Consider the following 18464-nt stretch of genomic DNA (forward strand, 5'->3'; position numbering starts at 1 on the left):
GCCATCCTCAGGAACTCGCAGGTTGAAAGTCATGGGCACCAAGGAGGTGTTAATCATATGACAGGACAAAGTTGGGGGGGGGGAAGCCTAGGAAAATGACATAAATATCCATTTAGGCACCAATTATCTCATGATTCCTAGGGTGAATATCCTGGTAGGATAAAACTGTGCTTGGAGTTTAGCTCCTTGTTATCTGAACTACAGCTCATTGAGCAGCTCAGTGAGGAATTAATCGTCACTTAGTTCCCTTTGATGCTGATCCCAGATTGCAGCCTTGTGAATGCTCACTCTTAGCCATGGGTTTCTCTCTCTAATGGGGAGGAGCTCTCTCACCTGCCCTGAACTAGCACCAGCTATTTCTCACTGCTGAATGTGCACCAAGACCAATCATTCACTCTGAACATTCAAGCCATAAAATTCCCTGTTAACTCCGCCAACACTCACACCACTTTCGAGATACAAAAGCAGTGAGTTGTCATTGAGGAGTAGCTACAGTAAACGAAAGGGAGGATGGAACTGGGAACTAGAACATGATGCAAGGCACCTCAGTGCAGCTTCTCTGGCAGGATCCTTAAGGCATCTCCTGGTTTGGGCAACCAGACTGAGCACATGACAAATCACAGCTCACTTCACTGGAGGCAGACAGACCCGAGGCTTTCTCAGAGATCAGCAATTAGGAACCACATTTCATCTTACCCAACCAGTGGGGACATCACACCCACACTGCACACTGGCTGTGACTGTTGCCTGCAAGGGTTGAGGCCATTTTAGCTCTGAGATTGGTGTCCCAAAATGGAAAGCCAGGGATACAGCCACACCTGGTGGGGATGTTCTGCAAAGTCAGGACACCAGCCCACAACCTGCTCTGCAGTGGACATGTGGCTTGGCTGACCAGCTCTGCAGGGAGAAGACATCTCCCAGGGCCTGCTAACCTAGTGTCATTGGAACACAGATGGGGAGGAAAACTAACTGCAGGCACAGCCAAGAGCTTCTCCGTGCCCATGAACAGTGACCACTACCAGTTCCAGCAGTGACTCCAGCAGGGAGGCAGGAGGGGCACAAAAAGGACAAACACAGATGTCACAATCCCAAACAAGACTGAGATCACCAGATGTAAACAATAGTCAGCAGCATAGTTTAAAAAAAGCAAAGATACAACGTCTGCCTTCAGCTGAAGAGGCTTTAGGAATGAAATTAGATTAAGCAGAATGAATCTCCTATTACAGAACCATATTTCTGCCTGGTGCCTTTCTTGTTGGTTCATTTATTCAAAAGGAAACTAAGAAGTGGCTCAGCGGTGATGCAGGGAGGGGAGGAAGTAGCTCAGGAAAGGTAATGAGTTTTCTTAAAAAGTCCATGAACAGCATGAAAACATAGAAGCATCCTGGGTGCAGAATGATAATGGCCCTTCAATCAATCCACAATTGATTTCACATTTAAACTGTAGATCATCTCAGTAAAATGCCTTTTGTGAGCCTGAGATGGAGAACTGGAATCTGCATTTCAATGGTGACGCTCTGGATGCTCAGCCACTGGCTCTGTCAGCAGAGCTGGGTTTTTGGTGATGAAGAAGACAAAACCCTGAGAACACAGGTGCCTGAGGCAGAGCTATTGCTGGGGCATCTTACCTGGTTGAGGATAATGAGGTACCCTCATGGCAGTAACTAACATTCCATGCTAAAAGTCAGGTGGGAAAATGGTGTTCTTGCCGTGCAACAAGAATATGTGCCCAGAGCAGCTGCAGGCTGGCATGTGGCTTAAGCTCCCTTCTCTGCAGTCTCATCCCCTGGGCCTGCCCGGGACAAGGACTTTCACAGTTGTTCTGCTGTTAAGCATTGGGAGGTTGGAGCAGAACAGACTATGAGGGACATTTGAAAATACTGACTTTCTATTCCTTTGGCCCAAATTGATCTCATGATGGCAAAATGCTGCCAAAGCCACCAGCAGCCCTGGTGTTAACACCCTGAAGAGGCTGTTGTAGAGCAACACAAGTGACAGATGCTCTTATGTTCAAGTGCTCCATGGTGGCAACACGCAGACCTCTCACACTGTGGTCCAAGCCCAGGGCACACTCACCAAAGGAGACTTCACTGAAGTAGAGGGTTAGGTACACACCCACAGAGCCACTGTGGGTTTCAAATCAACTCGCCACCCTGTGCTCAGCACAGCATCCATGTGGACAGGAGGCAGCTAAAGCAGTATGGTCAGCAGCCAACAGCTGCTGATGGGCCTTAGGGCACCCTGTCAGGTAGGGCATGCCCCTAAGTTGCTGCTGGCATGCTGAAGGACCCTGAAAACACACCCAGGCAGGTAGGGCATGCCCATAAGTTGCTGCTGGCCTGCTGAAGGACCCTGAAAACACACCCAGAGATGGCTCTGTGCCTCAGTTTCCCCATCTATGATGTGATGGACACAGAGGTGTCCCCACAAAGGTGGATTCACTGTAATTAGCCTTCCCAGCCACAGGTTTCCTGCTTTGCTGTTTCTTAGCTGGAACTGGTATTTGCGTGGAGGATCTCTCTCAGGAGATCTTGACCCACACAATCATTACATGCAGGATTTTGAGGCATGAATCCAGAGGAGCCCCAACCATCCACTGAAAAGGCAGCAACAGTTCTATACAGTGGACAGATGAATCTTAGAGGAAAGGACCAGCTTGTCACCAGTGCACCAGCTGACATAGCCAAGAGCGATGGTTTAAGCAACCAAACATTGGTGTCCTGAATTCATCACACTGCCTTGCCTGTCCTTAATTTCAGCAGACAGGTTCCAAACCTCACAAGTCACCAACATCCACTGAAATCAGCACTTGATGCTGCACAAAACTCATGAATGGTTGTTGCCAGTCAATGCCCACTCTGTCTTTTAGTTAGAGATCAAGGACCACAGTGAACTGTGCCCTCTATTTTATTCACAGGACTGCTACCAGCTCTGCTCTACACATCTCAGTAAGTGAAACCTGCCCTTGCTCAAGGAGAAAGCTGCTTATGCAATAGCATCCCGTGACCAGTTTGGGGGAGGGACAGAGGAGAATAAATTATTTGATTGTGAAATGTTCCCTCTTGATTTCCAAAAAAAAAAAAAAAAAAAAAAAAAGCAGCACTTTCCCTCCAAACACCAAGCCAGCATAATTGTTTCTCTACTGAGGTCAGACCTACTCACCACTCTTCTCTTGCAAAGTAATAACCTTCTTGTTCTTTTTTATCCATTTTCCTTATCTTATTGGTAAAATCGACTGCAGATTCCTTTCATTTCTTTACTGCCTTAATCCAGTGCCTCCCAACAGCAGCAGCCCAGACACAGACAGCTCCAAAGCTCCAGAACACCCAGCACCAGCTTTCCTGCCTCCATCACGTTATTCCACCATCCTATGGATCAGACTAGCTGGGACAAGCCCTCATGCTGCCATCATCCTGAGAACTGAGCTTTGCCTCTCCTATCATCACCTTTTTTTCCCCCCTTTCCCCTTTGCTGGGTGAGGATTATCTTTTCCAATGGCACCAGCCCATGGGATGATGCCCAAGTCCTTGTGACAGTGCTTGCTGCAGAGCTCCCTGTCTCCCACATCAGCCCTTTCCTGGCTGTGCAATGGAGGTACAGGAGTACTCACTGCACAAGAGCTGGGAGGACAGCTTGTCCCCATGCATCAGCATGAGAGATGATGTGAGGCTGCTGCTGCCCATTTGAAATGGATTATTAACACAGAATTTTAAAAACAGTGATTCTGGCACAGAATTGCCCAGGCTGGCCCATCTCCAAGGCCCTGGGAGCCTTGCTGAGTGTTCAGGTGGGATATCCCAGACCAACTACTGCCCAAAGCTAATACCATCCCACTGCCTGCCATGGCCCAAGGTGGAGGGAGATCCCTGTATGAAGGAGTCACTCTGGCTCCTGGGTACCTACACAGAGCAGCAGGCATCCCCACACTAAGGGGATGCAGGATCAGAGCCAAGACTAAGACCTCATAAAACATCTTTTTTTCTTCTCTGCTCCACCACAAAATAAGGTAGGTGGGAGATGATTACCCAGAGACATCTACAGATATGCCCACCAAGCTCCCAAAGCCCTCCTCACCTGATAGCCAAGGTCACAGGCTTAGGAGATCCAGTCACACTGAACCAGAATTCCTCCTTGAACTCCCCCAGGACGGTGGAACTGAAAGAGATCTGGATGGCCTGGACCCCATCCGGTGCAATGAGGCCCTCCTGGGGGATAAAGGTACGAACCCACGGCTGTAGTTGGAGGGACCAGGCTGGAAGCAGCCTCAAGAGGTCCTTTGTTAAACAGGATCACCTGCAGCAGTAAGAAAGCAAAATGGAAATATATGGGGAATCTTCCTTTCTTACAGAAGGCTGAGTTGCTTTCTAATTAAACAATTAAAACGTGTAAAAGACAGAAGATGCCTTGTGCTAGGCAGAAGTAAAAAAAAATACATCAGGACAAGTTCTGTCTTTGGGTTTTTCATGCAAAGCAGTGCTAACTTCACATAACCAGAGTCATGCTGGGGTTATCCTACTGACATGGAGCAGTCCACTGCAACTTGCAGCATAGAGGAGTTGCTCAGCATCACCAAGTTCATTCTGAGCCAGCCCTAAGAGCAAGGCAGGGCATTGCAGCATTACTAGTGAATCACCACAGAGCTGTTGCTGCTCCAGGTGTGCCCAACCCCACTGAGGGCAGGACACACTCAGCTCCCATTGCATTCAGTTTATTGCATGTAGAAGACACCTCAGGACAGTGTTATCACCAGCTCCAGAAGCTCTCCCCAGCTCTGCTATAACTTTGGGTTATTGTGTTTTTTCTTCAATCTGATAGTTTCTTAGTCTTTTCTCACTCAGACATGCCAAGAAAGGATGAGTGTGAGCTGCACACCAGCTCCACCTATTCCAAAGAGTAGCTCTCTCACAACTTTCACAGCCATCCCTTACGAATTCACCATGATTTAGAAGAAAATACAAATTTGGAGGAAAGCAGTATTTTGTTGAACACTCAAGAGATCTACTGTCTCCAACAAGTGACACAATCTCACAGCACTTGATGAGATCCAGCGCTTCTCGTGTCAGGCAAGAAACGCTCCCATCTACCAGGAGCATCAGCTGCAGTCAGGCATGACAAACCCACCCACAGCAAAGCTCTCATGGTCCTGACTGCTGCAGGGGAAACCCTGCCATTGCCATGGACTTATCCATATGCTTTGGAATTCCTTTCCCTAATTATTGGCCTTGCAAAACCCATCAGAGCAACTGAGGCAGAAGCAGAGGGATGTCCCTCATTTTCTAACTTTGTAGTTGCTGTTGAAAATATCCCTGTATTCCAGTTCTGCCATGAAACCTGAAAACTGCTCTCTCCTCTCATGCATTTTACACCTTCATTACAACTAGCACTTGGGGGATCTTACACTCAGCTGAAGTTTACCTGCAGTCTAGCTGCTTAGCACAGCACTAACAGTATCATCTACTCATTCACCTTTTCTCATGTAATGAAAATAATAAATTGATAGGGAGAAACAATAAGGTATCAGCATCAAAAATGCATAGAGAGCACAATCTTTTGGTAAGAAAACAACTCAGTGCATCCTTCCCTGCCACAGCCAAGCTTTTGAAAAGTGTCTGGCATGATGTAGTGCCTCATTTTCTACCTCTTTCCATTGCTCTTTGTTATTTTTTATTTTTATTTTTTTGCAGACTTGACACCACTGGGGTGGAGGCAAATAGGTAGAAAATTCCTTTGCTTCCTTCCCAGAAACACTTTGCTCTTTCTAGAACCAGAGGTGCACCAAGGCTGAAGCGTGATGAGAAACTGGTCACCAAGGGAAAGCACTCCCTAGCTCTCCAACTCCCAGGAATAGGCAGGAGGCACTTGACTAAAAACTGCCCTGGACTCAAGCTCAAATGCAGTTGGTTTGTTCCAGATGCTTTTGAACAGCCTGAGCACAAAGGTGTCTTGCAGCAGAGGCTGGAACAAAAGCCTCTGAACACTCAGCTTCTTGACCCAGTGCTGCTTTCATATGCGAAGGGATTATTTTGCAGGAAGCCTCCCAGCTGATCTCCAAGGGTGTCAAAAAGCAGGGATTGGGGTTTCATGAACAACAGACCGACCTTTCAGACCCCTGCAAAAGGATCTATCTATATTCTGTGAAACCCCCCAAATTTGACTAGCATGTCAAATATTCTCTGCTCATAACTGTCCAAGTTGCCAGAAATTCCAAAGGTCCACAAGACTCGCTGCTGCCCCAGGAGCCATCAGAATCCACCCCAACCCTGCTGCTTACCTTATAGCTGTGGGCTACTCCAACAAAACCTTCCTGATGTCCAGGTCCTCAAAGCTGAAGCGGAGTTGGAACCTAAGGCCTTCCCCTGTGAGGTGCAGGGGCAGCCTGGTCTCACAGCCTGGGGAGAGATTGCTGTTTCACTACAAATCCCAAGGTAACACCTTGCATTTTCCAGGCTGCCTCAATGCTAGTCCCTGACACTGAGCTGCATGGGACCAGTTCTTAATGCTCCAGCAGAAAGATATAGGACCCTTCTCTTCTCTCAGGAGATATGTCTTGGGGCTGGCTTCCAATTTTTAATCCACCCCTTGGGCTGGTTTCAAATTGAGCCACCAGTTTTCACCCGGGAATAGCAATTCTGAGTTTAAAACAATCTCTGATTTCCTTCCCATGCACTCAGAGGAGCTGAAAGCATAAAGCTCACAAAAGGTTTGGCATTGCTGCCTGGCTTGTAAATAAATCAGGGTGTAGGTGGCCCAACAGCACAGGACTTTGTTACCAAAGTCCTCAACTTCTGCTGTTTTCTGGCACTCAGCATCTTGTTCACAGAGTGTCCCTGTTGTTTTGTGACTGGCTTTGAATGTGATTCTCATCTGACTCTATCAATAAACAGAGATCCACAGTTTCACATGATGCAGGACATGAAGAAGTAAAGGAGTGACCATCATTTGGGATTTTTGACTAACTAAATTAATTTGGAGCTCCAATATTTGCCAAGAATAAATTTCCAACTTCTTCACTGCTGGTGTTGCCCATTGCCCAGACCTGATCAGTTTTGTAAATCACCTGATCCAGAAGCATCTGCCAAGCAATTTATGGAGGGATCTGCAATACAAGTGGATGCCAGCAAAGCCATTTTCCAGTGGGACAGGAGATGCAGCCACTCGTATCACAGTGCTGCACTGGGAAAAAGCTTCCAGATATCCCCAGTAAGGGGCACACACTGTCTGCAAATCCTCATCCCGAGGGGTTTGGGACTGGCAGGCAAATGACTGAGGAAAGCAGTCACACTTGTTGAAGGGATCAAGAAGCAAAACTTAACAACTTCCCAGTCAAAGATGGCTGTTTTCTTCTTTCAGTTCCCTTTGGACCCAGGGACCATGACTGGGACAATTTCCACCCTGTCCACTGGATCAGCTCTGGTCTGTAAGGAATGGGGGAGAGGTGCATCATTTAAATGACCTCCTTGAGATCCTCTTCTGAGGGGCCAGTGGAAGAGTCAAGCTCTCCTCTCCGCCCAGCAGGGTCCTTCAGGAGCAGGCTCCTCTTTCTCAACACACATCATTTGCCCAGCTCTGGTTCCTCTAACTCCCAGACCAGCTCAAGGCTTGCATTCAGGTAGTTTCCCTATGTCTCTGTCATGAAGAATCCCTCCTGGTTCAACCCCCAGAGATCCCTGCAGCAAAGTGCTGGACACCCCCACCACCAGATCCAAAATCCCAGAGCCAAGAGCACAGCCCCTGAGAAAGGAATCCCTTGGGAGCAACTTGTAAATCCATCCTTTCCTTCCACAGCTCTAACAACTGCAGCTGGTGGCAGGAAGACAGTCTGTTAGCACAAGCCCTGAGTAATTACTGTAGATGGCATTTGCCGAGTAAACCCTGTCTAAATAAAAACTGCCTAAATAAAAAGCTGTTCTGTGACATTTGTATCCGTCACTTGGAAGGAAAGCAACAGTGGCTGAGTTAGGGATTACAGTACCCTCCAGAATGGGAGCCTGGCTGCTGGAGGACCATGGGCCTCAGACCTCTTCCTCTTAGATGGGCAAAACCAGAATATTTCCTGGATGGAGTTCTGACAACCATCTCCCACTCCTGAGAAACACTTTGCAGAGACAGAGAGGAAGGACAAGGTAACCTGAACCACACTGTGCACTGTGAGTGTTCCCTGCCCTGTGCTAGCACAGCAAAGCCATCACCTCTGGGATAGTGTAACTTGGGTGGGTCAATGAGAACTGCTCCCAGAAAAGGATTTGACAGCACTTCTGGAAGACAGGACGAGCATAAAGCTTGTCCAGCAGACTGCTGGGACTCTGCTTTCCAGAGAGGTGCTCACCCTGCTGAGCACAGCAAGCACAGTGCAACACCACACGGATGCTCCATAGACAGAGGCGCAAGGTGACAATTCCCACAGGGAGAGAGGCAGGTGCTGCCTAGGGGTGGTCCTTCCACAGATATTTTCAGGGCTCAGTCACCTCCAGTCTGGTGGCATCTGGGCAGTGGGAGGTGATCCAGGATCAGGAAGCACATTTCTAACTCAGCTCCTCCTTCCTGATGATGGATCCTCATATAAGGACCATGGTCAATGTCTAGAGGGGCTTAGTGCTCATTCAACTGAAGCTGTTCTGCTCTGTAGCTCTTTGGCCTTTGAGAAATGCTGGCAAAGTCATGGCATGAAAACTTATCCCTGCACTGCTTGGCCTCTTCTAGGATCAGTGACCCAGAACCCAGGCATCCTGAGCCCTAGCCTTGCACAGGAGATCCCCTGGAAGCCACAGGGACAGTGGACATGTGCCATCACTGCCCTGCTGACCACAGACCCTTCCCAACAATTACATAGGAGCCCAGTGGGCTGGAAGAGCATTTGCACCTCATCTTCACTGTGGGTGAGCGAAGCAGGAGCACTGTACCTGAGCTGCTTGTTTATAGACTCGGGCTTCTTGGGGTTTAAAGATCACAGTGATTTCAGCCGAAGAACTCGGATGGATCTCTCCCTCCTGAAACAGGAGACAGCAAACCATTTCTTTTCAAACATCACATTTCTTGTTTTCTACCACAGCCCTATAAGCCTTTACCTAGAGCATCAATGATGAGCAAGGAGAAAGCAACACTTAACAACAATACCAAGAGTTTGGAAGCAGCTGCAAAAAAACTTTGTAAGTTCCTTACCTTTACTGGCACCTGGAAGAGGCATTTCATTAAACTAGCACTATAACAAAGCAACCAAACTGGCTTACACTCCAGCAAATTCAGCAAGATTACTTCTGAAGCACCAGCCAGTCTAAGCAAAAGGGCCCTCTCTCCTCCAAACTTTCCCTTACATCCCTGTCCCACTATGCCTACATGACCACTTTATTCCTGACCAGAAGAGATTGAGCAAATCAAATTAATTTTTCCATCCTTAGTTACAAAGATGCTGTCTCTGTACATGCATGTGAGAGTTTAATGTACTCTGGTGAGTCAGGGCACTCAGCACCTGGCAGAACAAGCCCTCCTGCCTGGGGATCAATGGAGAACAGACTCCTTCCTGCCATTGACTCCTGCCCTGTGCCAGGAGCAGTCAGACAGCACATAGTCTCTCTCATCCAGCTAACAGATGATCTGACACAGGAGTGGAGATTCGTGTGCATCCCATCTCTCTCTGCAAGGTGCAGTCATTCTTGTTTCCCTGAACACAGGCTCCCACAAGAAGAGATGGGACTTGCTTAAAGCTCCACACCAATCTCAACCAGCAAGTTCTTTTTCTTATCATGCTCTTGCCCAGGGGTTTAAGTCTAGGCTGGGCTACCAGTGTGCCTGTAACTGTCTGCCGCTTCCTTGGAGTCTTCTCTCTTTGCTTCTCTCCCAAAGAGTCCTGGCAATGACACTCAGTCCCAGGGAGCCTTGTCATGCATTTTTGGAGGATCTTACTAAAGGGTCTCACTTCTTGCAATTGATTTAAACAAAGGCACCACTTACATCCTCTCAAACGCAGCATTACAACTGTTTCTTAATGCATTTGTTGACATAAATGCATGCACCTCTGACAACTGTAATAACACTCCACAAGGAATGGAAAATGTAGCTTACAGAAGGAGACAAAAAGGACAGTTATTCTTTCTATCAACAAAATGAGGCTTTGATTCTGCTTGCTGCTGGGTATCCTCACTAGTCTGTCCACAAGAATCTTGAACTAACTGGAGCCCTCAGCTGTCCCGCACCATAAATATTAAATAACTATAATATTGCCCATCAACTTGGCACTTAGAGCTCAAAGTACAGCCCCCTCCAAATTAAAGAGCTGTGACATAGTAAGCTACTGGGCTGCAGCTGCAAACAATTCCCTAATGCACAGCCTGTTTGGATTCAACAGAACAGAGGGAAGAACAGGATGGGAAAAAACTGTTTCAAACACCTACAAACTAATAATAAGAAAAGGAAGGTCTGAAGGAATTAATTCACTTGGATTCTACGCAAAACCTAGAGCAAACACATCTTCCAGGTCAGATGTTTCTACCCAGCAAGGAACTGGATGAAGATGAAGCCTTGCTATATGACAACACACTTGCTTACAGAACCCACAGCAACCCACAGTCAGCATGTGAGACATCAGACTTCTCAGGTCCCATCAGGATGCTGCATGGACTCACCAGCATCCAGAGAGTAGTCGTGGATTTACTGGAATAAAAGCATTTGGGGTGCTCCAAACAACGTCAGTTCTGCCATGATACCTGGAGCTTGCCCAAGCCAACCACTAAGAAGAAACACTTGGATGATCAATTTTCCTGGCTTAGCTAATTAGAGTCTAATAACTCATCAGTGCTCATCACCCAGCTGCTCACTGTATGTTTAACAGCCTGAATTCAGTGCTCTCACCCAGGGCAGACCCTCCCCAGGGAGGGGGGAAGCACTAGGCAGCTGCTTGCTTTGCTTCAAGCCCAACAGCTGGAGCTGAACACACCCCTCAGCTCCCCAGTGTTCTGCACTTCTTAAATGTGCTGCAAGGGCTGAGCTGCCCAGTGGCAGTGTTTGGTCCTCCAGCTGCTGTGGCCTCTGCCCAGAGAGCTGCAGCCAGCCCTGCATGGCAAACAGTGCCTTGCCAGGCTTACTGGCACTGTCAGCTACACAATCTGTGCTGATATGCTGGGGAAGGGCATTAATGAAATGCTAAGAGCAGTGACTATGCTTGAAATCTTCATCTTCTAAAAGGGCATAAAGCAGGGGAGAAGAGCACATCCTGAAACCAAAACACACACCTACAGGAAAAGGGAGGGGAGTTCAGCAACAAGTGGAAATGAAATAAGCCCCAATTTCAGAACAGCCACCCACATCACTCCAAGGAAAAGTCTCCATTTGCTCTGCAGAGTCTCACATGCCAAACAGCAAACCGGGGAGGAGGTATTTGAATGAGACAGGACAGGAGCAGTGATGCGGAGGGTGAAAACTGATGCCAGGATTTGACTGTAGATCTGCCATCAGGTTTACAGGGCTGTGCACAGCCAGATTACCACAGAAAGGCAATTTAGAGTTTGTGCTGGCTGTCAGACAGTGCCTACCGTAAACTGAGCAACCAGTTTTCTAGGATTGTGTTATTTCTTGCAAGACTTGGAGATCTTGGTGTAAAATATGACACTGCTTTTCAGATTTTACACCATGCCATCCTTTAGCACAACACTGGCTGCTCTAAAGCCAAGTCCAAATAAACAAGAACAAGGTCTCAGAGCTAAATCACTCCTGGGAGACTCAGAGAGCATCCCTCCTTCCACTGAGGCTAGAAAACAACTTTCTTGGAGCCTAATGCAGCACTACCAGTGTTTCAGGTCAACTGTCTCACAAAGTGCTGTTTGGCTGCTCACTCCTGCTGGATCTCAAGCCAATGGTACTCATTGGTCTATTTTATGTGCTGCCATCAGATCTATTGGCCCTGTGGATACTTTGGGGCAGTTCAGTTATTACTCAGAGTCTGACAGAGGCAATACATCTTCTGTTAATGGAAGCAAGTGTAATACAATTCATAAGCAAAAATGAAGCTAAGCAGGAAAGGAAGAAAATTAAAAAGAACCATTGGCCTGATGAATATGCATCTGCTAACAACAGTGTGCTGTTCTAGCTGAGTGAGTTTAGCTGACTTTGGGATTTGATGAACGCTAAGGCCAGCACATCTGTGACAGAAATATAGCCGACACAGTGATCTTACCCCACTGTTTTGGAGCACAGTAACAGCAATATATCACAGAGGCAAGCATATGGACAGACGTGACAGGGAAGGGAACCTGGGAAGGTGATGCAGGGCCAGAAGGCAGGAACAAGAGTGGGAGGTCAGAAACAGCCCATGCTTGATGCTCGTGACACCTCTGTCTTGCTATGAGCTGTGCCCACATCAGCTGTTCTGCTCTGGTCACTGCCAGCTGAGCTGTGGGTGAGCAGGGCTAGGCTGGCAAAGTTACCTGTTCCCCCTCTAAGCTCTGGCAGCCAGACAGACTGATACCCTGCATGCCTGAGCCCCTAATGTGTCGTGCAGCAACAAACCTGACTGCAGCAGTGAATATTGGAGCCCTGCACTCATATCCTCCCTCCTAAGAAAACCAGTTAAAAGGCTTGAGTTTCTTGAGCTCCTGAGATTAAATCACCCTTCTGCAGGATTCAATGTATTTGGATGGAAAGTTTTGGCAGTACACCCACAGGGAGCTTCCCTGTACTGTCAGGGAAACTGTAAGCCAGGGTGTCTTACTCCAAAGGTGGAGGGCAAGAAGAAATCATCAATTACACTTTAGTCTATTATTCTGTGGCTAAAACAAATTCTTTAATGACACAACTATTGTGGGAAACTTTTGCCATTTCTCTCTTCATTACTGCAGTATGTCAGACTATAAAACTAGAAAATGTTGTGAGATATTTCTCCTGGGAAATTAAAATAGGCAGTTGAAGAGGTTCCTTATATGCCTGCTAACCCACAGAGAAAAAAAGAACTGCTGGTCCAAAGGATATGCCTCATTATCCACACTTGCATGCTACTGTTATATGGGTATGAGCCTCGGGACACCTCAGGAGCCAGCAGTCTGTCCAGGCTACCACATTATCTGTAGGATGACCACTGAGTCAGAGCACAGAAAACTACTGCTAACCAGGACAGAAATAAAACCAGGCAGAGCTGTGAACATGACAGTGCAGCACTTCTGGCATAACATCAGTCTCGACCAAGGCTGCCACGGGCAGGTGGCATGAAACACAGACAGTGGACATACCATGAGACAGCAGAAAAACTCCAGCTGTTGTGCCCTGGCTTTGCTACAGCATCCAGCAACGTGATACAGGAGGGGACAGCACACTGACTCACAGCTACAGCAGTGATCTCTGTGCAAGAGCCCAAGTGTAAACACACACAGATCCTGTTTCCCCTCCCTCAGCCCCTAAATGGTGAGAATCTGCTGGATCTCCATCAGCCTGGATAAGAAAAAGTTGGTCTTGAAAAGCTGGATACTACCAAGGTTTGGCTAAATTGCCTCCTTAGTCTGGCAGAGGGGGAAAGCAATCCATGGAAAGGAAATCACTGCTCAGAGCAAACAGAAAAACAAAGACAGAGTTGGCAACACAAGCACCACAATGACACCCAAAGCGCAGCCTGTTAGTTCAGGACACTCAGAAAGGCAGTGCCAAAGTAAACATCTGCCTCTTTCCATAAATAACTGAACTCACTATGAGCTGTAGGATGGACCAGAGCTTCCACTGGACATGGTGTCTTCTGCCAAGCATTGAAGTGCTTGGCAGTAACCTCTCCTTTGGATGGGGACCAGTTTCCCCAGCTGAGGTGGAGATTTGCAGGAACAAACAATGCCGTTTCCTTCTGGGCCCAACCTCAGGATCAACAACAGCAGCAGATCCATAACCCAACCATCTTGGAGACCACTTCCATTGGCTCAGAGTTAACACATAACACTGGGGAGTCATGACCAGGCAATGACAGGACAGTGATGACTCGTCAAGGTCAGTGCAATGGTAACAAATCCTTGTCCTCCCTTTGCTCTGGTTTCCATTTCCAAGGAGTCAGCTCCCACGTGTCTGCAGTGTGACTTACAGCTAAGCTGTGGTGGGAAGGATGCAGCATAAAGCAAGTACTGTCTCCTTTGGTAGCCACCTGGGCTTCTAGCACAGCTGCTTCTGCTGACCCATCATGTGTGTTTGCAGAAATAAAACACAATTTGAGATGCAGTCGGCAAGTCAGAGTTGCATAACGGTTTGTTTCCCACAGGCTTGGATGGCTGCTCAAAATGTTCATGGTCACATGGTGATTCCAAAAATCCCTGCCTTCTCTTTTTTGTTACAATGTTCACCAGCAAGTTAACCCATTACAGACTACAGTGACCTGCTGCATCTTCTAAAGATAGCAGCACCTGGCAATACTGGCAGCTAGTGGCCCACTTACACAGCAGAGCTTCTGCACAAACCCAGAAAGGCTTTCCAAGGCTACTATCCCTCCACCAGCTGCCTAACATCTCGAAGCAATTATTTCCTCCAGTCACTTGTTACGAGGCTTTGATTATTTCTATAGGGTACTCCCAGACACCACAGGTGATGGGTAGGAAGAAGAGAGCAGCTGTGGGCCAGAAGATCAGAGGCAGCAAGGTCCCAGCTTTATGGGCACCTCCAGCACAAGGAGGGTTTCTGTCCAAGCTAAAAGTTGCAGGGCCATCACCCCCCAGAAGGTTGTAGAAGTCAGTGGCAGTGGATTTTTAGATTCTGTATTTGATAAAGAGAAGATATTTACTATCATTTGTTGTACAACACCCATATGCCAGGGTGGGATGAAGACAGACAGGAGCAAAATTCCAAATGTGAAACCAACTGTTCCGTAAATAATGGCATTAAAGGAAATCAAAAGATTGATAATGCTGGACAAAACTGAAGGAGAGAGACCCCTGTGGTAGCCCACTTATATTCAGTCCTAGAGCAAACTGTGTAACATTAACACAGCCATTTAGGAAAGGTTTCCACTCAAGACTTGAGGCCAGGCCACACTTTATGCCTGTCCATCACTACATGGAGTACCAGGACTCTGTACTGTGGTCAGCCAGACTTCTGGACCTCACCTTAGTGTACTTCAGGAGCAGAGAAACAGGTTAAGCTAGTTGTGGAGACACAGTCCTGCTGTAATGAAGCAGGAGCCAAGGGACATACTCCAAAACCAGCTTGACACACTGCAGGATGTTCCTAATGCTCAGCTGATCAGCTCCCAATCTCTACAATATTCCTACTGCTCTGACACAAGCTCTTGGTCACATCATGCTGCTGTCAGCTACAGTGGTGTGAAACCATGTTGTGTTGACACTGGCAGCTCTCAGCCTTAGATGGGCTACGGGAGTAACCAAGAAGCGAACATGATCCCCCTCCTTGAAAACAAACAAAAAAATAGTTTAACCTATTAAAAGAAAGCAGATGTTGGGATTATTCTAGGGTTTACTCCAAGATGAGAAGGGATTTTGCACTGCACAGACAGCAGGCATTCTTCATCTCACACCATGCAAATACTGAGAATCAGGGCTCTGGTTGATGGAAGGACATGGGGGTTTGCTTGCATAAACAGAAAAGTAAAAGGTTTCCTGTACCTGTGTGCAGTAGAAGACAAAAAGTCCATTTAAACCCACCAGCCTTGTGTTGAGGCTCACAGGTGACACTGGAAGGGAGGCTCAGACATGATATAAGTCCAGGTTACAGGAAGGGATTGGCATTTCCATGATTAATTTTGGGCTGAATTTGGCCTCCTTTCCACAGAGAACCATTGCATGCTTAGGTCAATATGTGACCTCCAACACCCTCTGTTAATGCCCACACACCACATGTAAGGTACACTCTTACCTACAATAGCTGATCCCTCTGGACACTGCAAGGACACACACCGAGCACTCTCCATGTCAAACCCTTGCAGCAGAGCTCAGCCTTAGGCGGATTTTGCACAGACAGCAGGCATTCTTCATCTCACACCATGCAAATACTGAGAATCAGGGCTCTGGTTGATGGAAGGACATGGGGGTTTGCTTGCATAAACAGAAAAGTAAAAGGTTTCCTGTACCTGTGTGCAGTAGAAGACAAAAAGTCCATTTAAACCCACCAGCCTTGTGTTGAGGCTCACAGGTGACACTGGAAGGGAGGCTCACAGACAGCAGGCATTCTTCATCTCACACCATGCAAATACTGAGAATCAGGGCTCTGGTTGATGGAAGGACATGGGGGTTTGCTTGCATAAACAGAAAAGTAAAAGGTTTCCTGTACCTGTGTGCAGTAGAAGACAAAAAGTCCATTTAAACCCACCAGCCTTGTGTTGAGGCTCACAGGTGACACTGGAAGGGAGGCTCAGACATGATATAAGTCCAGGTTACAGGAAGGGATTGGCATTTCCATGATTAATTTTGGGCTGAATTTGGCCTCCTTTCCACAGAGAACCATTGCATGCTTAGGTCAATATGTGACCTCCAACACCCTCTGTTAATGCCCACACACCACATGTAAGGTACACTCTTACCTACAATAGCTGATCCCTCTGGACACTGCAAGGACACACACCGAGCACTCTCCATGTCAAACCCTTGCAGCAGAGCTCAGCCTTAGGCAGGCTCCTGCCACCTAGCAGGAGCCTGCAGGGCAGAAATGCTTTTTGCAACAAACTCTCCCAGCCTCACCAAAAATCCATTTTTTCCTCTCTCAGCACATCAAGCCAGCTGAGGCAGGAATCTGTCAAGTGACCTCATTCAGGGAGGAGGAGGAGGAGGAAGGGAGGTTCTCAGCTATTGCTTACCACTGGTTCAATGGTGCAAATGTCATCAGAGGACAGCATGGGATCTCCTTGCACCTTTGCCCTCTCTCTCTGGAAGATGCAGAAGAGAAGGGAAAGGTGTTCTTGGTGACTGGTGTCTACTTTGCATTCCTTTAGAAAATCATCCACCTTGTCCTTTTGCTGCTGACACAGCCTGCAGCCACCGTGAGAGACAAACCCAGCAGATCGTTTAATAAGCCACATATTTGCAGACATAAGTGTAAGTGCAGGAGCAGCAAGGCACTCGGGGAGGAGCAGCAGCAGATCCAAAAATCCCAAGCCATGGGGCCCCAAATGGATCAGAGAGTCACTTCTTGTTCACTGGCTTGGCAGGTAGTTTTACTCCATGCTTACAAACTCAGGAGAGGTTTTGAAAGCCAGCAGCCCTCAAGAGAGCCTCCTGGCTCAAAGCCACTGCCACAACTGAGGGGGAATCCACCAGCCGATTCAATTGGCTTTTCCTACCAGGTGGCTGCTTAGGGGAGGCAGATAAAGATCAAGGAGGACACACTGCAGGGCTTCTCTGGGACGAGGAGAAGAAGCTGGGTTTCAGCTGCAAGTTACTAGCATCATTTTTTGCTTCTTCTCTTTTGGACCTGCAGGTTTAAACAAACTCTGTCTGCTCTGTTCCCTACATTACCTTCCACCAGAGCATCCCTGAGCACTTTGAAAGCAGATTAATAAATTCAAGCATTGCATCTCTTCAGTGACATTAAATGTTTAACATGCATGAAAACAGAGGATCTGAGAGAGGTGGGGACTTTGTCTATCATCATCCAGTAAAGAAGCCAGGATCAGCATCTCTAAATCCAAACCCTTACATCAAGCCTTGAAACCTTCTCTTCTTCCTCCTTTTGTCCTTCTCTGCAGACCCCTTTGGCACAGTTAATCTCTCCCTTATTTGGTAGCTGCAGCAGAAATCATTCTAGTGTTCAAAGCTCACAACCAGGAGATGAGAAGGGAGCACTGCTACAGAGCAGTTGCTTCCTAGCTGGCAGATCACTGTCCTCCCTTCATGCTCCAGTCCCTCTGGCAGGTGACGACTGGGTGGACGAGTGGAAGTTCCACATGGAGCAAATCGAGGCAGCACAGTATAAACAGGGCAGTGATCATGACCCAGCCAATTTCAAACACAATTGGAAAGGAAATACAGTCATGGACTTTACCAGCTGCACACAGACAGAGCCTCGGGCAAACGCTGTCACCAGCACCAAAAATACTTGCTGTGGCTGGCGCCCTGCGGAGCGCAATCGGAAATGTTTCTCCATGGCTAACCTACAGTGCTGGGCATGAGGAGGACTTCCAGCCACTGAGATGAACAACACTCAACTCAACTTCCATCAACAGTCAATAACTCCACCATCGCATCCCAGAAAGTCCTGCAGGAGGGAGACAGAGCAAACTCCTGGATAGACCTTCTGACAATCCAGGGCTTTTTGGGTCCCATCCCAGTGCAGCGTCCTGCACTGCCTTCTCTCATGAAGAGAGATCTGCTCTGAGACCTCAAAAGCTTCTCTGACAGCAAGACAGTGGCCTTGGAGCTATGACCATCCCTAAGACTGCAAGCAAGGAAGAACAAAATGTCCTGGTCAGTCTAGGGCTCAAAGTGGCATGAAAGCAAATGTAATTGGAAAAGAAAATCAGGTTGAAGCTAGTTGTGGGGAAACCTGGTTGTTTTTGAGGGGAA

The 18464-nt window shown here is 47.6% G+C and overlaps 1 protein-coding gene across 1 annotated transcript in view; it reads right to left on the reverse strand.

The window, feature by feature from the left end:
* Positions 1-4074: 4074 nt before the first annotated feature.
* The window catches only part of LOC103807776 (hydrocephalus-inducing protein homolog), a gene marked incomplete at its 3' end in the record, with an annotated part of 38528 nt that continues 24138 nt past the window's right edge, over positions 4075-18464 (reverse strand). Inside the window, exons 9-11 of the mRNA XM_009080523.1 lie at positions 16760-16931; positions 8901-8987; positions 4075-4205 (exon numbers count right to left, since the gene is read on the reverse strand). Of these exons, the coding sequence (XP_009078771.1) occupies positions 4075-4205; positions 8901-8987; positions 16760-16931 (390 nt within the window). The remainder of the gene's footprint in view (positions 4206-8900; positions 8988-16759; positions 16932-18464) is intronic.

Source organism: Acanthisitta chloris, unplaced genomic scaffold (assembly GCF_000695815.1).
Source record: "Acanthisitta chloris isolate BGI_N310 unplaced genomic scaffold, ASM69581v1 scaffold268, whole genome shotgun sequence".
NCBI classification, from domain to species: Eukaryota; Metazoa; Chordata; class Aves; order Passeriformes; family Acanthisittidae; genus Acanthisitta; species Acanthisitta chloris.